The sequence below is a fragment of the Procambarus clarkii genome, chromosome 6, assembly GCF_040958095.1.
Source record: "Procambarus clarkii isolate CNS0578487 chromosome 6, FALCON_Pclarkii_2.0, whole genome shotgun sequence".
Lineage (NCBI taxonomy): Eukaryota > Metazoa > Arthropoda > Malacostraca > Decapoda > Cambaridae > Procambarus > Procambarus clarkii.
In genome coordinates, this window is record NC_091155.1 from 53,329,448 (window position 1) to 53,347,843 (window position 18,396).

Consider the following 18,396-nt stretch of genomic DNA (forward strand, 5'->3'; position numbering starts at 1 on the left):
TCACCGTGGATACTAAAAGAAGCAGCACAGGCCCTCAGCGTGCCTCTGGCAATGATCTTTAATGAGTCACTTATGTCAGGAGAATTGCCCAGTTGCTGGAAGAAGGCAAATGTCGTGCCGATCTTCAAGAAAGGTGATAGGGAGGAGGCACTTAACTATAGACCTGTATCACTGACAAGCATCCCCTGCAAAATACTGGAAAGAATAATTAGGCTACGACTGGTTGCACACCTGGAGAACATTAGGTTTGTGAACAAACATCAACATGGGTTCTGGACAGGGAAATCGTGCCTATCAAACCTTCTGGAATTCTATGATAAAATAACAAGGATAAGACAGGACAGAGATGGTTGGGCAAACTGCATATTTCTGGACTGCCAAAAAGCCTTTGATACAGTACCGCACATGAGACTGCTGTTCAAGCTCGAGAGGCAGACGGGGGTGGGGGGAAAGGTCCTAGCATGGATAAGGAACTACCTAACAGGAAGGAGCCAAAGAGTTACGGTAAGGGGCGAGAAGTCGGACTGGCGAACAGTAACAAGTGGAGTACCACAAGGATCGGTGCTGGGACCAATTCTATTTCTTGTATATGTTAACGACATGTTTACAGGCGTAGAGTCCTACATGTCAATGTTTGCGGATGATGCAAAGTTGATGAGAAGAGTTGTGACAGATGAGGATTGCAGGATCCTCCAAGAGGACCTGAACAGATTGCAGAGATGGTCAGAGAAATGGCTACTAGAATTCAACACGAGCAAATGTAAAGTTATGGAAATGGGACTAGGAGATAGGAGACCAAAGGCACAGTACACAATGAAGGGGAACAGCCTACCTGTAACGACGCGTGAAAGAGACCTGGGGGTGGACGTAACACCTAATCTATCTCCTGAGGCACATATTAATAGGATAAGGACAGCAGCGTACTCTACACTGGCAAAAGTTAGAACATCATTCAGAAACCTAAGTAAGGAGGCATTTAGGGCGCTTTACACTGCCTACGTAAGGCCAGTCTTAGAGTATGCCGCCTCATCATGGAGTCCCCATCTGAAGAAGCATTATAATGAAACTGGAAAAGGTTCAGAGGTTTGCAACGAGACTCGTCCCAGAGCTACGAGGGATGGGGTATGAGGAGCGCCTGAGGGAACTGTGCCTTACGACACTAGAAAGAAGAAGGGAGAGGGGGGACATGATAGGAACGCATAAGATACTCAGAGGGATTGACAGAGTGGACATAGACGAAATGTTCACACGGAATAGTAACAGAACGAGAGGACATGGATGGAAGCTTGAAACTCAGATGAGTCACAGAGATGTTAGGAAGTTTTCTTTTAGCGTGAGAGTAGTGGGGAAATGGAATGCACTTCAGGAACAGGTTGTGGAAGCAAATACTATTCATAATTTTAAAACCAGGTATGATAGGGAAATGGGACAGGAGTCATTGCTGTAAACAACCGATGCTCGAAAGGCGGGATCCAAGAGTCAATGCTCGATCCTGCAGATACAACTAGGTGAGTACAACTAGGTGAGTACACACACACACACACACACACACACACACACACACACACACACACACGCACACACACGCACACTCACACACACACACACACACACACACACACACACACACACACACACACACACACACACACACACACACACACACACACACACACACACACACACACACACACGCACACACACACACACGCACACACACACACACACACACACACAATGTAAGGAATGTAAGGAATCATTCAGAATCTTGTACACCACATATGTAAGACCAATCCTGGAGTATGCGGCCCCAGCATGGAGCCCGTACCTTGTCAAGCACAAGACGAAGCTGGAAAAAGTCCAAAGGTATGCTACTAGACTAGTCCCAGAACTAAGAGGCATGAGTTATGAGGAAAGGCTGCGGGAAATGCACCTCACGACACTGGAAGACAGAAGAGTAAGGGGGGACATGATCACAACCTACAAAATCCTCAGGGGAATCGACCGGGTAAACAAGGATGAACTTTTCAACACTGGTGGGACGCGAACAAGGGGACACAGGTGGAAGCTGAGTACCCAAATGAGCCACAGAGACGTTAGAAAGAACTTTTTCAGTGTCAGAGTAGTTAGCAAATGGAATGCATTAGGAAGTGATGTGGTGGAGGCTGACTCCATTCACAGTTTCAAATGTAGATATGATAGAGCCCAATAGGCTCAGGAATCTGTACACCAGTTGATTGACGGTTGAGAGGCGGGACCAAAGAGCCAGAGCTCAACCCCCGCAAGCACAATTAGGTGAGTACAATTAGGTGAGTACACACACACACACACGATACCCTCCGGGAGATCATTTGCATATATCAGAAACAAGATAGGACCGAGTACAGAGCCCTGTTGGACTCCACTGGTGACTTCACGCCAATCGGAGGTCTCACCCCTCACCGTAACTCTCTGCTTCCTATTGCTTAGATACTCCCTTATCCACTGGAGCACCTTACCAGCTACACCTGCCTGTCTCTCCAGCTTATGTACCAGCCTCTTATGCGGTACATAAGAGCCTCAGGTGTCAATCAACAGGTGTACAGATTCCTGAGCCTACTGGGCTCTATCATATCTACATTTGAAACTGTGTATGGAGTCAGCATCCGCCACATCACTTCCTAGTGCATTCCATTTACTAACTACTTTGACACTGAAAAAGTTCTTTCTAATGTCTCTGTAGATTATTTGGGTACTCAGCTTCCACCTGTGTCCCCTTGTTCGCATCCCTCCAGTGTTGAATAGTTCATTAACGTTTACCCGGTCGATTCCCCTGAGGATTTTGTAGGTTGTGATCATGTCCCTCCTTACTCTTCTGTCTTCCAGTGTCGTAAGGTGCATTTCCCGAAGCCTTTCCTCATAACTCATGCCTCCTAGTTCTGGGACTAGTCTAGTAGCATACCTTTGGACTTTTTCCAGCTTCGTCTTGTGCTTGACAAGGTACGGGCTCCATGCTGGGGCCGCATACTCCAGAATTGGTCTTACATATGTTGTGTACAAGATTCTGAATGATTCCTTACACAGGTTCGTGAACGTCGTTCTGATGTTAGCCAGCCTCGCATATGCCGCAGAAGTTATTCCCTTTATGTGGGCTTCAGGAGACAGGTTTAGGTGTGATATCAACTCCTAGATCTTTCTCTCTGTCTGTTTCATTAAGTACTTCATCTCCTATTCTGTATCCTGTGTCTGGCCTCCTGTTTCCACTGCCTAATTTCATTAATTTGCATTTACTCGGGTTGAACTTCAACAGCCATTTGTTGGACCATTCACTCAGTCTGTCTAGGTCATGTTGTAGCCTCCTACTATCGTCCTCAGTTTCAGTCCTCATAATTTTTGCATCGTCGGCAAACATTGAGAGGAACTAATCTATACCCTCTGGGAGATCATTTACATATACCAGAAACAGTATAGGTCCAAGGACTGACTCCTGCGGGACTCCACTTGTAACGTCTCGCCAATCTGAGACCTCACCCCTCACACAGACTCGTTGTCTCCTGTTGCTTAGGTACTCCTCTATCCACCGGAGTACCTTCCCTTTCACTCCAGCTTGCGTCTCCAACTTTCGCTCTAGCCTCTTGTGTGGCACTGTATCAAAGGCTTTCTGACAATCCAAAAATATGCATTCTGCCCACCCTTCTCTTTCTTGCCTTATTTTTGTTGCCTGGTCGTAGAATTCAAGTAATCCTGTGAGGCAGGACCTACCATCCCTGAATCCATGTTGGTGCTGTGTTACAAAGTTCCTTCGCTCCAGATGCTCCACTAGTTTTTTTCGCACAATCTTCTCCGTCAGCTTGCATGGTATGCAGGTTAGGGACACAGGCCTGTAGTTCAGTGCCTCCTGTCTATCCCCTTTCTTGTATATCGGGACTACGTTAGCTGCTTTCCAAATATCTGGCAGTTCCCCTGTTGCCAGTGATTTGTTATACACTATGGAGAGTGGTAGGCACAGTTCTCCTGCTCCTTCCTTTAGAAGCCAAGGGGAGATTCCATCTGGGCCTATAGCCTTTGTCACATCCAACTCTAGTAAACACTTCTTTACTTCACCGCTGGTAATCTCTAACTCTTCCAGTGGTTCCTGGTTAGCTATTCCCACACTTACCTCTCGAATTTCTCCTTGCTCTAAGGTGAAGACCTCCTGGAATTTCTTATTCAATTCCTCACACACTTCTTTGTCGTTTGTAGTGAATCCTTCTGCCCCTATCCTTAATTTCATAACCTGTTCCTTTACTGTTGTTTTTTTCCTGATGTGGCTATGCAGCAATTTAGGCTGAGTTTTTTCCTTGCTTGCTATGTCGTTTTCGTATTGTCTTTCTGCCTCTCTTCTCATCCTGACATATTCATTCCTGGCATTCTGGTTTCTTTCTCTGCTCTCCAGTGTCCTGTTATTCCTATAGTTTCTCCATGCCCTTTTACTTTGCTGCTTAGCTAGCCTACATCTCTGATTAAACCATGGGTTTCTCATTTTCATTTCTCTGTTTTCCTTTTGGACTGGGACAAACTTGTTTGCTGCGTCCTTGCACTTCTGTGTGATGTAATCCATCATATCTTGGGCCGTCTTTCCCCTGACCTCTGTTTCCCATGCTATATCTGTTAGGAATTTTTTTATCCCCTCATAGTTTCCCTTTCGGTATGCTAACCTTTTGGTTTCGGTATCCCTCCTCGAGTTCAATAACCCTTCTTCAATCAAGTACTCAAACACCAGTACACTGTGGTCGCTCATTCCTACTGGGTCCTCAAAACCGATTTTTCTTATGTCGGAGTCGTTCAGAGTGAAGACTAGTTCGAGTCTCGCTGGTTCATCATTGCCTCTCATCCTTGTGGGTTCTCTGACATGCTGGGTTAAAAAGTTTCTTGTCACCACCTCCAATAGTTTGGCTCTCCACGTATCCTCGCCTCCATGCGGTTCCTTGTTCTCCCAGTCAATCCTTCCATGATTGAAGTCGCCCATGATGAGCAGGTGGGATCTATTTCTACAGGCAGCAGAGGCTGCCCTCTCAATTATAGTGTTAACTGCCATGTTGTTGTTTTCATACTCTTGACTGGGTCTTCTGTTATTTGGTGGAGGGTTGTATATTACTGCTACTACTATTCTTGGTCCACCCATTGTTATGGTGCCTGCTATGTAGTTTCTGAACTCCTCACAGCCCGGGATGGCCATCTCCTTAAAACTCCATTCCTTTCTCATGAGTAGGGACACTCCGCCTCCTCCCCTACCTTCCCTCTCTTTCCATATTACTGTGTACTCCCGGGGAAACACGGCATTCGTTATGATTCCAGAGAGTTTTGTTTCAGTGAGTCCGATTACATCTAGGTTCACTTCTTGTGCTCTTTCCCTTAGTTCACTTTTCTTGCTTGTGATCCCATCTATGTTCGAGTACATCACCCTGAAACTGACTCTCTTCTGCTTCTCCTCTGGGGGGGATCTTCTTGAGGTTATCTTGAGATGATTTCGGGGCTTTCAGTGTCCCCGCGGCCCGGTCCTCGATCAGGCCTCTACCCCCAGGAAGCAGCCCATGACAGCTGACTAACACCCAGGTACCTATTTACTGCTAGGTAACAGGGGCATAGGGTGAAAGAAACTGTGACCATTGTTTCTCGCCAGCGACCGGGATCGAACCCGGGACCACAGGATCACAGTCCAGCGTGCTGTCAGCTCGGCCATCCGGCTCCCTCTTAAGTATGGCGCCCCCGGGTGGGACCTTTGGGATCTGGGGTGAGTGGGAGCTGGGGGGACCTGGCACTGGGAGACTGGTGGAGGAGGCAGGGCTTGGGGGGGGGAGAGGGGGAGGGTAAGGGGGGGGTAAGAGGGGGAGGGTAGGGAGGGAGAGGGAGAGGGTTGGGGGGAGAGTGAAAGGGGGAGGATTGGGGGGGGTGAGTATGGGAGGGTTGGGTAAGCATGGCGTTGGGGAAAAAGGAGGGCTGAGGTGGGTGAGGAAGAGGGGAGGGTTCAGGAGAGTGGGGGAGAGGGGAAGACTTAGGTGGGGTGGGGGAGAGTGGGGGGCTTAGGGGGGCAGGGGAGAAGGGAGGGCTTGGGGGTGGGAGAGACGGGGAGGCATGTGGGAGAAGGGAGGGCTTGGGGGTTGGGGGAGAAGGGAGGTCCTGGGGAGAGGGGGTGTGTGGGAGGAGGGGGGGGTGAGTGGGAGGAAGGGGGAGGGTGGGGGGAGGGTGCCCTAGGTGGGTACTTAGTGGGAGGCTGACAGGGGATGGGGCAGGTTGGGTGTCTGTTGGGTAGAATGTGGGGGTTATGCCCCAATTCCTGTGGCTGTTGCACTGTTTGAGGAGGGTTCTCCACTTCCCTCTGGGATTGTAGAGTTCTGCGTTGTAGTACTCTGAATCCTTTCTCTCTCCCTGTGCTCATTCCTCGCGTCTGCTGCCTGTATTCTCTCTTCCCTTGTCATATCCCTCAGCAGGAATACTTTTTTGAACTTCGGAACATTTGCTAGACCGCTCTTCCTTGCTAACAGTTCCTCTTTCGAGATTTCGCGCTGAATACCACCTTTATCATTCGGTCCCTGTCCTTGTTGAACTTTCCAAGCCTGAAAACCTTTTCAACATTTTGGTCAGTTCCCTCCATCCTTACCTCTTTAAGAATCTCGGTAACTGTGGGAACCGACCTGTGAGATTTATATTTATTTAATTTTTATGAATATATATAGAATTTATATTTACGTTAATTTATATACTTCGATAGCAATTTGTATAATGATAAGTGGACTGTATTTCTGCAATAATCTCATAATCTCACAAATCGATCCTCTACACATTAGGGGGTTTATATTAATTAAATTTATATATATGCAGCTAATCAAACTACAGTATTAGACTACATACATTGAAGAGGTTCCTTATCTTATAGTACAGCAGGTTAGTCCACCAGGTATAACTAGGGTGTAGACTCCACATTTTCCCTCTTTGAGGTAGCTTCCATCACCCTGGTAACTGATGCACAAAAGATACTTCCTTGTCTTGACCTGTCAAAAGGGCGCTTGCTGTAAAGCCAGATACCTATATATGACAGGTATATCAGAGAAAATACTGTACATGGAACAATAAAGATCTGGCTTAATTACCTTAATTACAGGGGCATAAGGTGAAAGAAACTCTGCCCATTGTTTCTCGCCAGCGCCTGGGATCGAACCCAGGACCACAGGATCACAAGTCCAGTGTGCTGTCCACTCGGCCGACCGGCTCCCACCGGTCTGGTGGACGTATCTTCTATATAGTATCTTGTATGTGTACGACGTAATGATGTAGGGAAGAGCAGGCTCAATCTCTCTTGAAAGAGATTATCGTCACAACTCTCCCCCAAAGCCTGCGGTTCTGGAAGTAGTTACGTCTTCATGCGGTGGAGTGATAGTTGGAGTTGCTTCTACTTCATAGACTCTGGAGAGGGCGTCGGCTATGATGTTGTCAGAACCCTTGATATAGCGGATCTTCAGGTTGAAATCTTGCATATATAAAGCCCATGGTAGAAGACGCTGGTTATGGAATTGGGCTTGATGTAAGAAGCAGAGAGGATTGTGGTCTGAGAAGATGGTGGTAGACCTGGCACCTTGTAGGTATGGAGCAAAGTGCTGGAGATTCAGGACGATGGAGAGTAGCTCCTTTTCAATAGTGCTGTAGTTCCTCTGGTGGGGTTTCAACTTGTAGCTGTAGTAGCTGACAGGTAGAACCTCCTCGCCTCGTTGCTGCATCAGGACACCACCGATGCCGGTACCACTGGCGTCGACATGAAGGACGAAAGGCTTGGTGATATCTGGCGAGGCGAGAATGGGATTAGAACAGAGGAGGAATTTGAGTTGTTCGAAAGCAACGGTTTGCTGCATGATCCAATTATACCGTTGCTTGGAACTGGTTAAAGTGATTAATGGTGTGGCTACTGTACTAAAGTTTCTCACAAACCTAAGGTAGTAGGAGGCAAGACCAAGGAAGCGCAGGAGCTGCTTCCTGGTGGTAGGCTATGGATAATGCTGGATGGCTTTAGTGTGGGTGTCTAACGGAGCTAGGCTGCCACTCCCAATTACATGACCCAGATAACGCACTTTACCTTTGGCGAAGGTGGACTTGCCCAGGTTGATGGTGAGGCCGGCTGTCAGGAGCTTGGCGAACAGTCGTTGCAGCTGGAGCAGATGTTCGCTCCAGGTGTTGGAAGCTACGACGATATCATCCAAATAGGCGTAGGTGTTATCCAAGCCCTGGATGACGCGGTTGACAGCTCTCTGAAAGGTGGCCGGGGCATTACATAGTCCGAAAGGAAGGCGTTCATATCTGAAAAGTCCAAAGGGAATGATAGAGGCAGATATTTCTTTGGCTCGCTCTGTTAGACACACTTGGTAATATCCCTTAAGCAAGTCCACTTGGGACAAGTACTGGGCATTACCAATGGCGTCAAGAATGTCATCTATCCGTGGCAAGGGGTATGCATCCTTGACGGTCACATTATTTAACTTACGGTAATCCGTGCACAGTCTCACCTTACCTTGGGGTTTTGGCACCAAGATACAGGGTGAGGCCCAGGGGGACTCACAAGGTGTAGCCAGTCCATGATCCAAGAGGTACTGCACCTCAGCATGCATGACTTCCTTCTTGCTAGGGCTGATTCGGTAGAAGGGTTGACGAATCGGCCGGGTGTCAGGGAGCAGTTGGATGTCGTGCTGGGTAACATTACACTCTTGGGGATCATCTCGGAACAACTCTTGATGTTCTTTGAAGATCTTGACGAGAGGTGCACTATGATTGTCCTGAAAATAATTGGGAAGATCAGTTAGGATTTCCGAATTAGAAAGCGCTGACTCCTTGTCAGTGCTTTCGGGAGAAGCAGGGAAGGTCTCACTGTGGATGTATGGCTCTTTAAAGGAAGAGTAGGTTATCATGACAGTGGGAGGAGTACCGTTATATAGCTTCAGGAGGTTGACGTGGCACAACTGGGTCTTCCGCCGCCTATCTGGAGTCTCTAGAACGTAGTTATGGTTGTTTCTGCACTCCTTGATGCGGTAGGGTCCTGAAAACCTGTTTTGTAAAGGAGAACCTGGGATAGGGAAATAAGCAAGCACGAAGTCTCCCGGTTTGAATTTCCTTACTTTGCTGGTCAAGTCGTAATGAGTCTTCATCCTCTCCTGTGCTTTCAATAGATTATCTTGGGCAAAACTGCGGACCCTCTCTAGAATGTGTTGTAGGTTTTGAAGAAACTGGGGCACATTCTGATGCTCACTGAAGGTGGCATCACGTAGAGAGTCTTTGAAAGCCTTGAGAGGAGTACGGCACTTACGTCCGTAGAGCATCTCATAAGGAGATACTCCTAGGGACTCATTGGGAAGACTTCTAAAGATACACATTATCAGGTCAATTTGCTTATCCCAATCCTTAGAGGTTTCATTACAAAACTTCTTCAGGAGTGCTTTAATAGTCTGATGACCACGCTCAAGAGAACCCTGTGAAGCAGGATGATAGGGGCTGGACAATACCTGTTTGATGTTGAACTCTTCCAGTGTCCTCTTGAAGAGATCACTGGTGAAGTTGGTGCCACAGTCGCTCTGAACCTCCCTTGGAAATCCATACTGGGTGAAGATCTTCAATAAGTGTTTCACAACCGTAGCTGCCGTAATGTTCTTTACTGGAACTGCTATGGGGAATCTGGTGGTAGGACACAGGATGGTTAAGATATAGGCGTTACCTGAACTGGTCCGAGGTAAAGGACCAACACAGTCTATAATAAGTCTGTGGAAAGGTTCCATAGGCACCTGTATGGGAGTCAGTGGTGCTCTGGGAATAGAGATGTTCGGTTTAGCTGCCAACTGACATGTATGACACTGTTTGACGTACTGTTTGACGCTATTTACCATACCTGGCCAGTAGTAGTCTTGACGGATTCCATGGTAGGTCTTGTTAAATCCGTAGTGGGAGAGTGCTCCGTGGGCCAGGTGTAGAATAGTGGGCCGCATGCTGGAAGGAATCACTAGTTGTTCGACGTTGGCCCAATCGTCCTCCTCTTTCAGTTTACTGGGTCTATATATGCGGTAGAGTAACTCGTTCTCTAGGAAGAACCCAGGAATACTGTCAGGTTGAGTCTCAGCCTGGAAAAATAATGGTGTCAAGGTAAGATCTTCCCTCTGTAACTTACGGAACTCCAACTTGGTCAGATTCGGGGGTAGTTTCTGAGGGTCTTGAGGGACAGCGGTAGCAGTAGAGTCAACTGGCTGTGGTCGTGCAGCTTGTGCACGGGTGGTCACTAAAACCGGAGGAGAAACTTCATCACTCTCTTGAACCTTTGCTGTAACATACTCAAAGATGGGATTATCCATTACAGAGGTATACACCTGGGGTTTGTCCATGACGATCAGGTTGGTCGGTTGCAGGTCTTCTGCCAAGTCGTTGCCCAGGAGAAGTTGCACTCCAGGCATGGGAAAAGGCTTTTCCCTGATGGCGACTTGGACTTCTCCGGTCACGAAGGGACAATCCAGGTGGACTCTGGCGAGAGGATAAGGAGTGGTAGCAGTAAGGTCAGTGATGAAGACAGTTTCTCCGTTGTAGGCGATGTTGGGCACAGCCGACTTCAAAATAATCGATTGTAGAGCCGCTGTGTCCCTCAAGATCTTCGGTTTGAAACGTCCCTCCGGATTTGAACCGTTGGTAGAGACAGTTCCAGTATACAGGTGTTTACTGAAAAGAGAAAGATCATTACCATGAACACCAACATTCATCACAGGCTTACCGGACTTAGGAGGAGTCTGTTTGGGTTTAGGTGATTCGGTGTTTCCTTTGTATTGAGACTTACCACATTTATCTATGGTATGTCCATAGAGTCTACAATACTTACAGTACAATTGCGAGCCAGCTTGATCGGTACTCACTTTCTCGTAACTGTACCAAGACTTCTTACTGGAAGATGGTTCTGGTGTCAGCCGGTGGATGAGGCTGTAATTGTCAGCCGACTTAGCACACTTTAGGTAGTCGGTTTCTTCTTTATCTGCTAAATATAGACGGACAGGAGGCGGCACACGCCTCAAGAATTCTTCAACTAGCATGAGGTTGACGAGTTCTGCAAAGGTAGAGACATGTGCTGCTTCCAGCCATTTCATAAAATATCTCCTTTTGGTATTAGCAAATTCGAGAAAGGTAGTGGTACTTGCCTTCAGGTGGTCACGGAATTTCCTTCGATAACTTTTGGTGGAGAGAAGGTAGGCGTGCAACACTGCTTGTTTCAGAGTCTGGTAGTCATTCTCAGACGCCAAAGTACTGAGGGTAACTGCAGCTCTACCTGTAAGATGTACTCTGAGAAGGGTTGCCCATTGGTCGGCAGGCCAACTAAGTTGATTAGCAAGGGTTTCAAAGGTGGTAAAAAACACATCAACTTCTGTTTCTACGAATGGTGGCATTAACTTACTTGCATGTGATATATTGAAACTGACAGGAAGGATTGGCGGTAGCTTGCTGGCGTTGAGCGAGGTGTGAAGTTTCCAACGCGAATTCTCGTTGACGATATTCCATAGCCAGAGTTGCTTGTTGTTTGTCATGTTCGTGTTGCATCTCCAATTGGCGTTGTTTTGTTTCAAGCTGTATACGTTCCTGCTCACGGAGTATTGCAATCTCACGTTCCTTGAGGGCGATTTCACGTTCTTGTTCTTCCTTCCTCAAGGCAGCTTCTCGTTCCTTTTCTTCCTTTCTTATGGCAGCTGCTTCCCTTTGTTGCTCGAGGGCTTCTCTTTGTTGTTCGTGTTCGATCTTGGCCAGCTCTATTTTGAGTTTCATCGTTGCCAAATCAGTTTTATCTGCAATAAAGTAAGTTTCGTGAGTTTCAGAGTCTATCTTACCTTTTTCTAAGAGATGATCCAGTAATAGGTTATGTATTTCATTTTTGTTGGTTTGGTAGGGAACTTCTAGTTGATACTCCTGTGCAAGAGTTTGTAATTCAGTCCTCTTGGCACTACTTAAAGTCCCTATTTCACCTGCTGGATCTGCACGGAAAGCTTGGAGACGAAACATGGTGAAATTAGCAAATAAATGCACAACGAATATATTGTTGTGATATGGTGAATGTCAGAAACAGGACAACGTGGCAACTGGTACCTATCCTGTGGAATCCTTAACAATTAATGTGAATTTCAAGATGATAAATGATTAATAAATCAAGGTTGCAGGAAATCTTTTACCCGGTACTCATGTAAGAGGATAAGGGCAAGAAAATCCTACTAAATAAGCGAAACTGAGTTTCTAAAACAAATGAAACAGTTAATTGCCTCAAAAGTAAATAGGTAGTCCAAGAATGTAGGCATACCTTGTCGAGTCTCTATAGGACATAAGCAAGTTTTTCCACTGAAATTATTTTGATACTTACAGAATTAGCGAACTTTTGTGCTCTGAAAAAGAAGGCTAATTCCCTACCAATGCAAATATCATCATCTCTGACCGACATGTAGGGGTGCGAGGTGTCAACTGGTGACGAGAACTGCTGCTGAGGTCCCAATTCAGCAACTAAAGTTCGTGCGAGAGGAACTATGGCCCTCTTTATCCTCCTACTGTCAGATTGCAGAAGATTAGGTGCTCTTGACCCGGGGACAGACCACAGTACCAGGGTACCAATATGATGATCTGCCGAAAATATGAGAAATATCCTAGGGACAAAAGATGGTAAACACGAGTAATAACACGGAGGGAGAGATGACCAATTAAGAGAATAACTGAGGCCTACAGTCACCACGTAATCCAAAGTTGTCTCACCTTCACCATATGCTACTCTCGGAATGCACAATACACACAGCACCATATGAAAATAAAATGGAATATTGAAAATAGTGAAAAGCTACATTACCAAAGCCAAATACGCTTACCACAAATTTACAACTTGGCACCAGTACCTGAGTGAAGCTCCCGGACAGGCCCCCACGTAATGTGACGGTAAAGCGTTTGGTGTTCGGCTGTTTCAAAAGCTGGGGGCAGGGCCTCATCACATCACAAAAAAAAGAGAAAAGTTTGTCCTTTCGTCTGTGGTAAGGTAATGGGAAGATACACAAAACACAAGTATATAAACAATGAATTTTTAATTACTCTAGAAAAATACTGGCTTCAAGCTGCCACCTCCCTTAGTACACGAAAGCCAGGGCTTAGTCTAGTAGCGAGAGATGTCAACTCCAAGGAGCACAAAGATATTCTGATGAGTCTGGCGTGCTGCTGCCCAGACGTCGACTCATGGTGGTGGCGGAGTGCAAGTGTGACGAGACACCAGCCAATCAGCAACAGGCAGGCAGAGGATGAGCAGTTTGCTGGTTACGGCGAGCTGTAGCCAGGTGTCGGGGTGTGCATGGTACGATTTGCTTCCTGGGCAAAACGTTTGGCGAAACTGGTGGACGTATCTTCTATATAGTATCTTGTATGTGTACGACGTAATGATGTAGGGAAGAGCAGGCTCAATCTCTCTTGAAAGAGATTATCGTCACAGTGTGTATGTATGTGTGTGAGTACTCACCTAATTGTGCTTGCGGGGGCTGAGCTCTGGCTCTTTGGTCCTGCCTCTCAACCGTCAAACAACAGGTATTCACCTAGTATTCACCTAGTTGTGTTTGCGGAAGTTGAGCTTTGCTCTTTCGGCCCGCCTTTCAACTGTCAATCGACTATTTACTAACTACTTTTTTTCCACACCACACACACACACACACACCCCATTAAGCAGCCCATGACAGCTGACTAACTCCCAGGTACCTATATACTGCTAGGTAAAAGGGGGCATTCTGGGTGAAAGAAACTTTTTCTCATTTGTTTCTGCCTCGTGCGGGAATCGAACCCGCGCCACAGAATTACGAGTCCTGTGCGCTATCCACCAGGCTACGAGGCCCCGAGTACACGAGGTGTACAGGTTCCTGAGACTATTGGGCTCTATCATATCTACACTTGAAACTTTGTATGGAGTCAGCCTCCGCCACATCACTTCCTAATGCATATGTGTGTGTGTGTTTGTGTGCATATGTCGGTATGTTAGTTTAGGTTAGGATGGTTAGGTTAGGTGAGGTAGAGTTATTAATTTAATATAATAGCAAGGGAAAAAATAAACAAGATACAAGTTTATCCAAGACTTGATCGGAGCCGCCTGTGACGTCACACGGACGGTACGTACACCCGGGGGCTAATAACAAAGCCGTGCAAGCTATGGACTGGTTACTTACTATTATGATCTGTGGTGAATATTGCTTTCATAAATTATAGAATATTTGAGAATATATAAGAGCACTAACACTTGGTCTCAAGTAGAAGAGTTTGAACCAGTGAGCTATTATATAGTTAGGGGAGGAGTCAATGAACAGGTATAAAATGGGGTATAAATAGGGTCTTTTGCAGTTTTATATATGTGTCATTCTTAAAATGGAAGAATCTAAGGGTTTATCAATAGAGTATTTATTTAACATTATGCAAATACAAGTGTGTGAACATTGCACTATTTTCCTTAATTCTTATGTATAGGCCTGCTGCAATTTTATTTCATTCCACTGCGGCAGTTAATGATTTGCTTAAGGGTGGGGATAATTAGGAGATACTGTATGCCCCCACCCCAAAGGCTTTCCAATTTCATTCGTTTGTTTAATATACAATCTTTGACTAGAAATAATCAATATTTGATAAATGGGAATATATGAAAATGGGATTAAATTTGCAATCACTGAAAATTTGATTAAATATCCAATGATGGAAGACGGGCTTATTGAGGGAAGATGAAGACTTGCCGGCTGATGACGTCACTGACGATTAGAGATGACTGGAACCGCGCGTCGTTGAGGTAACTAAATTTAGGGATGACGGGAGGGGGCTGTTTAATCACCCTGGGAAAAACTAGTAGGAGACTTAAGGGAGCCGTTTATTTTCCACAGGAAAAATTCACGACTCAGATCGGTGCAGTTGAAATCCATGGTAAAAATTCTCAACACAAATTGGTGCATTTGAGAAAAAGTAAAATTGCACCAATTTGAGTCATCTACCAGTACCAGAAAGACGTAAACTTTCCTGTTTTAGATCTATTAGATTCATTAAGGAGTGTACCTTATGACTTCTGACTTAACCTTTTAGTTGCTGCAGTTGTTCTTCGGTCTAGTTACTACCGAAGATCTAATCGTGGGTAAAGTTTAGCTGGAGACCGTTGTGGTCTATTACCTCAAAGTATTTAAATTGGATTACCAGCAGCAGAATGCGCTTGACACCCGTAATCCAATGTTGATAGTAAATGGTAACATTAAATTACCAGTTGCCCTCAGTCTCTATCAATGTGTCCATGAATGAATGTCTTTGTTACTGTAAAAAGTACTGTTGTCTAAACAGTATTTATTCCATGTATTACAAATCATCATAAATGTCTTTTTCTTTATTATACAAAACATCATTACAATGACTATGTGTTATGTAATTATTATGACTTTTGTGTAAGTGAATAACAATGTCATGCTCCTTATATTTATATATATAATAAAAAGATTAAATATATAAACATTGGGGTGGCGGGTGTGAGCAGGTGCGGACCAGCAGTGAGACTGTGGTGCAGAGCTCCCCCGACCGCTACACCCTGCTGGCAGGACCCGACACCTCCGACATGCACCTCAACGCTCTCCCAGACCTTGGTGAGCCACCCACTAGTCTCTCAACCCCTACATCCTTTACCACCACCTTCGAGACCTTGGTGAGCCACCCACTAGTCTCTCAACCCCTACATCCTTCACCACCACCTTCGAGACCTTGGTGAGCCACCCACTAGTCTCTCAACCCCTACATCCTTCACCACCACCTCCGAGACCTTGGTGAGCCACCCACTAGTCTCTCAACCCCTACATCCTTCACCACCACCTCCCAGACCTTGGTGAGCCACCCACTAGTCTCTCAACCCCTACATCCTTCACCACCACCTCCCAGACCTTGGTGAGCCACCCACTAGTCTCTCAACCCCTACATCCTTCACCACCACCTCCCAGACCTTGGTGAGCCTCCCACTAGTCTCTCAACCTCTACATCCTTCACCACCACCTCCCAGACCTTGGTGAGCCACCCACTAGTCTCTCAACCTCTACATCCTTCACCACCACCTCCCAGACCTTGGTGAGCCACCCACTAGTCTCTCAACCCCTACATCCTTCTCGCTGCATCAGTTGCCCATACGGTGGTGCATATTAGGTAAGCTATCTGATTTATTTGATTAAGATTCGATTAAGCTGTCGGATTTGACCAATATCAAATTTACCTATACTTCACAAATATTTGAAAAAAATATTTACAAACAGCTCTATTCCTATTTTGTGAACTCAACATATTAAGTCCCTGCCAGTTTGGCTTCCGTTCCCAGAAGAGAACCAGTGATACCATTATTTGTCTGCTTAATTTAATCTACACAGCCCTTGACAAAAATGAGTTCCCAATTGGTCTTTTCATTGGCCTGAGAAACGCCTTTGATACTGTAAACCATAACTACTTCCTACTTAAACTTCACCATTATGGTATCAAAGGCCTGTCTATGAACTCTATTCGAACTTATCTCAGTGACAGACATATATATATAGCCATCAATAACATAACCTCCCCTACTCTACCATTAACAGTAGGAGTGCCACAGCGAAACATCTTAGGCCCTCTAAGATACATATATGATATATATATATATATATATATATATATATATATATATATATATATATATATATATATATATATATATATATATATATATATATATATATATATATGTCGTACCTAATAGCCAGAACGCACTTCTCAGCCTACTATTCAAGGCCCGATTTGCCTAATAAGCCAAGTTTTCATGAATTAATGTTTTTTCGTCTACCTAACCTACCTAACCTAACCTAACCTAGCTTTTTTTGGCTACCTAACCTAACCTTACCTATAAATATAGGTTAGGTTAGGTTAGGTAGGGTTGGTTAGGTTCGGTCATATATCTACGTTAATTTTAACTCCAATAAAAAAAAATTGACCTCATACATAGAGAAAAGGGTTGCTTTATCATTTCATAAGAAAAAAATTATAGTAAATATATTAATTCAGGAAAACTTGGCTTATTAGGCAAATCGGGCCTTGAATAGTAGGCTGAGAAGTGAGTTCTGGCTACTAGGTACGACATATATATATATATAGATATATATATTTATTTAAGCCGAAACGTTCACCTCATTTCATATTTCTCTGTGGATTTTCTGCATATATATATATATATATATATATATATATATATATATATATATATATATATATATATATATATATATATATATGTCGTACCTAGTAGCCAGAACGCACTTCTCAGCCTATTATGCAAGGCACGATTTGCCTAATAAGCCAAGTTTTCCTGAATTAATATATTTTCTCTAATTTTTTTCTTATGAAATGATAAAGCTACCCATTTCATTATGTATGAGGTCAATTTTTTTTTTATTGGAGTTAAAATTAACTTTGATATATGACCGAACCTAACCAACCCTACCTAACCTAACCTAACCTATCTTTATAGGTTAGGTTAGGTTAGGTAGCCGAAAAAGTTAGGTTAGGTTAGGTTAGGTAGTCGAAAAACAATTAATTCATGAAAAATTGGCTTATTAGGCAAATTGGGCCTTGCATAGTAGGCTGAGAAGTGCGTTCTGGCTACTAGGTACGACATATATATATATATATATATATATATATATATATATATATATATATATATATATATATATATATATGTCGTACCTAGTAGCCAGAACTCACTTTTTGGCCTACTATTCAAGGCCCGATTTGCCTAATAAGCCAAGTTTTCATGAATTAATTGTTTTTCGACTACCTAACCTACCTAACCTAACCTAACCTAACTTTTTCGGCTACCTAACCAAACCTATCCTATAAAGATAGGTTAGGTTAGGTTAGGTAGGGTTGGTTAGGTTCGGTCATATATCTACGTTAATTTTAACTCCAATAAAAAAATATTGACCTCATACATAATGAAATGGGTAGCTTTATCATTTCATAAGAAAAAAATTAGAAAAAATATATTAATTCAGGAAAACTTGGCTTATTAGGCAAATCGGGCCTTGCATAGTAGGCTCAGAAGTGAGTTCTGGCTACTAGGTACGACATATATATATATATATATATATATATATATATATATATATATATATATATATATATATATATATATATATATATATGTATATATATATATATGTCGTACCTAGTAGCCAGAACTCACTTTTTGGCCTACTATGCAAGGCCCGATTTGCCTAATAAGCCAAGTTTTTCTGAATTAATATATTTTTTCAAATTTTTTTCTTATGAAATGATAAAGCTACCCATTTCATTATGTATGAGGTCAATTTTTTTTATTGGAGTTAAAATTAACGT

General features: G+C 44.3%; 1 protein-coding gene across 1 annotated transcript in view; it reads left to right on the forward strand.

Annotated features, from left to right (window-relative positions):
• The window catches only part of LOC123754084 (uncharacterized), a 112,427-nt gene that overhangs the window by 7,359 nt on the left and 86,672 nt on the right, over window positions 1-18,396 (forward strand). The window contains exon 3 of the mRNA XM_045736243.2: window positions 15,530-15,635. Within this exon, the coding sequence (XP_045592199.2) occupies window positions 15,530-15,635 (106 nt within the window). The remainder of the gene's footprint in view (window positions 1-15,529; window positions 15,636-18,396) is intronic.